The 7382-nt window shown below is 36.8% G+C and overlaps 1 protein-coding gene across 1 annotated transcript; it reads left to right on the top strand.

Moving 5' to 3' along the window:
• The first annotated feature begins 3887 nt into the window (after positions 1 to 3887).
• Positions 3888 to 4799, top strand: LOC103210869 (olfactory receptor 4A47). The gene has a single exon (XM_007956787.1). It carries the CDS (start codon positions 3888 to 3890, stop codon positions 4797 to 4799), a length of 912 nt encoding a protein of 303 aa, XP_007954978.1.
• The last annotated feature ends 2583 nt before the right edge of the window (positions 4800 to 7382 follow it).

Genomic DNA, 7382 nt, shown 5'->3' with positions numbered 1-7382 from the left:
TATGAAATCAAATCTACCCACAAGGAGGAGTTCAGCTTTCTGTGCCTGTGGTCATACTAGATTAGAAGAGAGATTTCCAAGTCCTCACAAGTGAGTTAAAAAGTATTCCTTCACACTTGAACCAGGCTGCAAAGGTAAGACTCTAACAGCTAACAGTGGAAACCAGACTTTGTAGTTGTGTGCCTTTCTTTCTTATGTGGGAAATTATGTCACTGGAGTTCACAAGAATTGGAAAGTTAAGAAAACTTTTGCTGGCAGCCAAGGTACTTTCAAGTTAATCCAACTTAAAATCTAATTCCAATTCAGCTACTTAAAATCGTGTGGCCTTGGGAAAATGAACTAAATATTCACAGCTTCAGTTTCTTGAACTATAAAAGGAGGTAACAATTGTTATCTGTACATGAAACTGGGAGGATTAAAGGTGATTATGTGTATATATGTTATAGGCATGGACATAGCATCTGATACATAGTTTTGTATAACACATGTTACACATTTCTTTTCTTCAAAGAACTTTTTGGCTATTTCAAGGGAACCAATGAATTGAAAAATTTGTTTCCTCACCATGCTGTTCTGAACTTCAGAAGGAAATAAACTTATGATACTTATTAATATGTATAAATTGAAGCTTGAAATATTTTATATAAAAACAAAGATTATGCTTGTGGGTCAAATAACTTTACTACTTATCTTTTCATATATTTTATTTCATTAGATACAAAAATTAAGTAAAAGCTATCATGAACCTAATTTTACCAATATGCAAAGTTTGACCCAGAGTGGTGACTAACACTTATTTTAAGTCCTACCTCAGGACTAAGAAAAATGTAATTATGCAGTCTTATATTAAATATATTTTTTCATATACTATGTAACTATATTTACTATCTCGTAGTTATATATATATATACACACACACACACACATAATTCCTTAAAAAATACTATAGACACCTTGAATAAATTAGAATTATGTGTTTCTGTATGAGTATTAATGATATAGTTGATTTTAAAATAAAGCACTGTAACCTTTTTTGTACTGTTTTATTTTCTTAGTGTGTAAACAAGACTATTGAGTTAGGAGAGAAACAGTTAAAAGCAGATGTAATAATCAAGTAGCTAAATGGAGAAATAAGAAGAAGGAAAGACTAGAGAGTTGCTGGCCAGGGTTTATATGATATTTCTTATGAATAAAAACCAAAACACCAAGCCCAGTGCCACAGAGTCATTTCCAAGTCATAGTGACGTCCATTGGCTTTCCAAGGCAGTAAATCTTCACAGAATTAGATTGTTCCATCTTCCTTCCATGGAGTGGCTGGTGGGTTTGAACTGCCGACTTTCTGGTTAGTAGTCAAATTTTTATTCACTGTGCTACCAGAGCTCCTTTTTGTTATGGATTAACCAAGCAAAACCAAACTCACTCCCATCGAGACAGAGCTGATTCACAGTGACACTTCCTTGGGTTTCCAAGGGAGTATCACTATGGAAGTAGATTGCCCAGTCTTCCTTCTGAGTGTGTATGAATAGATAAAATGCTTAAATGAAATTATTAGCCATCGTACAACTTGAGGAGGTGCACCCATCTGGAAGAGTAGGAAGGTAATGTTGAAAAAGGTGATTCCTCATTTGCCACCATCGTTTCTGTCCTCTGATGATTTGGCTTCTGAGTTAGACCCTGAGTTAGTGGGCCATCTATGATGGCTAGGGGTCTACTTTCTTTGAAATGCTTGACAGAACATGTGTATTTCATAAATATTTGTCAGTTGAATGTATAAATAAGACAGTAAACTTATATGTTTTCCTAATATTTATCATTATTTTAGAGGCTAATTGTGTCTCATCTCTGAAATTAGCACCTACAAAAGAATAATAGGAAATCAGGAGTTAGAAAAAAATAGCATACTGTATGTGAGGGATAGCAAAAAGTCTGGAGCAGAGTGAACTTGGAGAATTATAAGAATTTAGGAGGTATCATGGACCTAAGTCCTCTAGGGTCTCATTGTCCTAGGTAGAGCATTGGTTTTTATTGACTGTATGATAGGGATCCACTGTAGAGGTTTCGAGCAGGAAGATGACATGATCTGAATAAGATTTTAGAAAGATCATCAAGGCTGTTTCTGGAGAACAGATTGTTGGAGGTAAGAATGACAGCAGATTCGGCAGGAGGCTTTTCTGGTGGTGTTGTGCCTAAGGTACTTGACTGCTAACCAGAAGACTGGTGGTTCAAACCCACCAGCCACTCCTTGGAAGGAAAGTTGGGAAATCTACTTCCTTAGTGATACTGTTTTGGAAACCCAAGGAGGGGTCGCTATGAGTCAGATCTGACTGGACAGCAGTGAGTTTGGTTTGGTTTTGGTTTTATTGTAATAGGACAATGAAGTAGCAGGGAAAGAGTAAGAATGATGAAATTCATGATTTATTTTGAAGGTAGAGTCAACAAAATTAGTTAAGTTAGTAATATATAATGTGAGAAAAATAAAGGAGTTAAGGACATGGTGAGATAATTTGGTTTGAATAACAACACTGGAAGGTGGAACATCTGACTTGGATGAGCAACAGTGAGGAAAGAACAGAAGTAGTGTGGAATATTAAATATTTGTTTTTATATACACTAAATTGATATCAGAATGGAGTTGTCAAATAATATAAGTTTAAAAATTAGGGGAAAAATAGAGACTAAAGACACAAAATTAAAGACAGCATTTATAGATCAGGAAAAGAAGGAAGATACAAGCAAAGAAGCTAAGACGTTTACAGTGAGTTAGGAGGAAATCTAGGCCATTGTTCTTTGGTCAATAACCTTCCATTAATAAATTGTTCTATCAACTTTGAATATTTAAAATACCTTAGGTTTTCATCAAATGTTATACTTTTGTCACTTTATACTTGACACACTGTGGAAATTCAGTGTGTGTCAACTTGGCAGGGCCGTGATTTTGAGTGGCTTGCCAGCTGTGATAGAATTATTCCCCATGATGAGATTGGATGTGTTGTAATTATCTCCATGATGGAATGTGCTGTGAGCAGTTAGTCAGTTGAAAGGGAGTTGCCTTCAGGGTGTGGCTTTCTTCCAGTATATATAAGGAAAGGACCCTGCATTTGGCTCAACACCACCTCCAGTTCTTAGATATCAACCAGTGACCTGTCTTGTTGCTTGCCGGTCTTGGGATTGCTGTCTCCACAGGCTATGAGCCAATCTTGGATTTGTCAGCCTTAGCAGCCAGCAGCCTTCTATACTGCCTGCCAACTTTGAGTTTCTCAGCCTCTGCAGCTGCATGATACAGCAGAAGCCTCCAGCTTCCACCAGTGAGCCTGGAAGGCAGAGAGGAAGCCCAAAGTCTAGGGGCCTCCACCCAAAATCCAGAAAGAGCCAATCTTCCCCTAGAGTCGGCACTCTGGACTGGGACTTAGAGCTTCTTAAACTTTAATAGAATAAATTTATGTTTGTTAAATCCATCTCTTGTGGTATTTCTATTGTAGCAGCACTAGAGATTAAGATACATACCTTTTCATGAAAGTTGTTTCCCATTTTTCTTGTTCTCTTACTACTCCTTTAAACCTTAGCTAAAACATTGCTTCTTTTGGGAAGCCACTCCTGACGCCAGTTCCATTTAGATGTTCCTAGACTATGCACCTGTAATTCAATTATAATGACCCTTATTGCACTGGTGTCTATCAGTGTAACCCATCATTTTGAGAATACGGAACTATGTCTTATTCAACAGGATATCTCAAGATCCATGATAGGTTTGACATCATAAGTTCTCCTTACACACTTTTTGATTCAGTGAAAAAATAAAATATATTATAGTGCATTTTAAAAATATTTTAATTGTTTTATAGGTAAATGCCTTCTAATATCTGAGATCTGCTCCTATTAAAGAACAGATGGAACCAAGGAACAATGTGACTTATTTTGTCCTCCTGGGACTCACACAGAATCCAAAGGAACAAAAAGTCCTACTCATTATATTCTTGTTCTTCTACATTTTGACCATGGTGGGCAACTTGCTCATTGTTGTGACCATAACTGTCAGTAAGTCCCTGAACTCCCCTATGTACTTCTTTCTTGCAAGCTTATCATTTATGGATGTTATTTATTCATCAGCCATCTCCCCAAAATTGATATCAGACTTGTTCTTTGGGAAAACAACCATATCTTTCCAATCCTGTATGATTCAGCTCTTTACAGAACACTTCTTTGGTGGATCAGAGGTCTTTCTTCTATTGGTGATGGCCTATGACCGCTATGTGGCCATCTGTAGGCCCTTGCATTATTTAGTTATTATGCGGCAATCAGTGTGTGTTGTGCTGCTGATAGTATCCTGGGTTGGAGGCTTTCTGCACTCGATCATTCAACTTAGTTCTATTTATGGTCTCCCATTCTGTGGTCCCAATGTCATTGATCACTTTATCTGTGACATGTACCCCCTATTGAAACTTGTCTGCACTGACACTTATGTTATTGGCATTTTAGTGCTAGCCAATGGAGGAATAATTTGCACCATCGTGTTTCTGCTGTTACTCATTTCCTATGGTGTTATCTTGCATTCTCTAAAGAACCTTAGTCAGGAAGGGAAGAGAAAAGCCCTCTCCACTTGTGGCTCTCACATCACTGTGGTGGTCTTCTTTTTTGTCCCCTGTATTTTCATGTATGCAAGACCTGCTAAGACTTTCCCCATTGACAAATCATTGAGCGTGTTTTATACAGTCATAACCCCTATGTTGAATCCCCTAATATACACTCTGAGAAATTCAGAGATGACAAATTCTATGAAGAAAATCTGGGACAACAAATGACTTTAACTTAGAAATAGTCACAACAGCATAAAATGACTTTATTCTGTAAATGTTCGAGAGAAAAGAAAATAATCTCTATGTTTCAAGGCAGTCAATCACTATTTATCTAAAGAATTGTGATGTTGGCATATAGGTCTTTTGGAAAGGCCCAGGCAGGAAATTATTTAGCACTGTAAGAATATTTCATTTGGATTTATTTATTGAATTTTTTTTTTTTATTTTTAATGTACTGCTGAATGAGAATTGTTGTTAAAATGCAGATCCCCAATACATGCCTCTAGACACTATACTTCAGTAGAAGTGTTGTTGTATTTAGCTATCTATATTTTAAACAAATTATCCAAATGTTTACAAAGCCAGCAATATATGCACTCACTTTGACCAATAGTGTTATGGATTGTGTTAACATCCTCAGCCATTAGTGAAGCCATCTTTTAAAGAATTTCCCGGAAAGTATCCTTCACAACAGAGCTATGAGAGCTATGAAACTCTCAAATCCTCATAGTTTGTGCAGTGCAGGCTCGTTGCCTTTGCAATCACAAAATAAATGTAAAGAATATTTTTAGTATTTGCTCTCCATATTCTCTTTTTGTACTTTCTACTCATCTGATACGTCAGGTCTGATTTGCTCCTTTTCTTTTTCTGTCTCCAAAAGGAAAGCCATTTATTTTTGGTTGATTTTTTGGACTAAAATGTATTTAGTCATTTATAGAGAGCCTTGATTTCATGATTTTGCTTTTTGTATGAGATTTTGTGTATCATTATTTGTATGTTTAATTTAGAGGAATAGTGAACAATATAAAATAAATAAATAAACCCGCTGCCATCGAGGAGATTCTGACTCATAGTAACTCCCATTAGGTGAGGTGGTAAATCTTTGCCTGATCTTCCTTCCATGGAGTGGCTGGTGAGTTTGTACCACCACCCTTCTGATGAGCAGTCAAATGCCTTAGGTTCCATAGTTAATAGCATAGAGTCTGTAGAAGACAGTACTAAATTAAAATCTTAGTTTTGCCACTTATAATATGAACTTTGGCAAAATGCAACTACATTAAGTTGCAGTTAGACTGTACAGAGTTATAACTAATTGAGTTGAAACAACAATCAGTAAAACGATGCTTGTAAAGCTCTTAGTATGCACTACCACATCAATAAGTCTTAGCTGCTGTGGTAGTTTAGGTTATATGTCAACTTGGCTGGGCCTTATTGAGTGTCTGGGCAGCTGGATATACTTATTCCCCATGGTGAGACTGTCAATCCATTCCATGGTGGAATCTGCTGCAGCAGCTGAGCCGTTGCTTTGGAGATGTGGTCTGCTTCCAGTATATAAGGAAAAGCTTTGAGAATGGTCTTCAGCTTATGGTATGCTATAAACATTACTTATTATGAGAGTCTCTCAATTTATAATGTAATTACTGAACGCTGTATGTAGTTGAGTCATTGTTCAGAAGTCTGCCATGTTGCCCATATGATCTTGGGACTTTTTCTGGACTTGAATCAATGGCCTGGCATGTGGTTTGGTAATATTGGCTTTTTACTTGTTGACCTTGGGTTTGTCAGCCTCCACAGCCAGAAGCTGCCTGAATGAAGAAAAGCCTCAAGCTTCAGCAGGCCAGGAGCAAGAGGCAGAACTGAATCCCAAGGTTGAGGGGCTTTCTCACATAGCTCCTAGAGCCTGGCACATTGAACTTGGACTTCGAGCCTCCAAAAACTCTAAGAATAAACTCCTGTTTGTTCAAGCCATCCCTTTTGTGGTGCATTTCTGTTAGAGCAGCACTAGATAACAAAACAACTATTATAAATATTATTTACTATGAGAGTCTCTCAAATTATAATGTAATTACTGAACTGGCAGCATTATTATTATTATCATTATCATTAAACTTTTAAAAGGGTGACATATAATTTCTCTGTCCCTACTGTGAGAAATACTCTGAAAAACCTTACTGGCCTGTTAGGGGGTCATGGGTGCTGCAATTGAATCCAATCTTCTTAAATATTCTGAAACTCTTAGCTCCTGCTTTTCTGATCTCCTTTGACTCAATGCCTCCAAGAGTTTACAGATAATACATCCTTAGGCCTGATTTTCTCCTAAAAAGCTCTGTTTGAAAGATCAGTGATTCAGTTTTCTTTGAACATGAGTTCAACACTTTAGGCAATCAGAATATGAACATATTTAAAACCAAGGAAGAAATTTGTTCAGAGGAGATAATGTTGTACTGTGGTTAAGAGCAGACTCTGGAATCAGACTTTCTTGGTTTGAAGGATACCTAGGAAAGTTATTTGACCTTTTTATGCAACATTTTATTCATCTATAAAATGGTAATAATAGTACGTACATCATAACATTGGTGGGCCAATTAAATAAATATTTAAATTAATATGTAAACTATTTTATAACAATGTTTGACACATAGCAAACATCATGTGTTTTTTCAAGGGAAAAAATACTGACTGATCCTAATCCAATTACAGTCAGGAAAGAGTTGGCTGATATCTTTTCTATAATTTGCAGGCACCTCATTTTTTGGGGGAGGCAAGGTCAGGGCATCTGTGGAGCTTGTCCAGGTCACTGGCACATTA

The sequence above is a fragment of the Orycteropus afer genome, unplaced genomic scaffold (genome assembly GCF_000298275.1).
Source record: "Orycteropus afer afer isolate SDZICR_OR568_19922 unplaced genomic scaffold, OryAfe1.0 scaffold00666, whole genome shotgun sequence".
Lineage (NCBI taxonomy): Eukaryota > Metazoa > Chordata > Mammalia > Tubulidentata > Orycteropodidae > Orycteropus > Orycteropus afer.
Note: the sequence above shows the minus strand (reverse complement) of the source record. Positions and strands in the feature narration are given on the sequence as shown.

Bases quoted from the DNA above. Each gene is read 5' to 3' on its own strand.
- LOC103210869 (XM_007956787.1), top strand. From the start codon at position 3,888: ATGGAACCAAGGAACAATGTGACTTATTTTGTCCTCCTGGGACTCACA.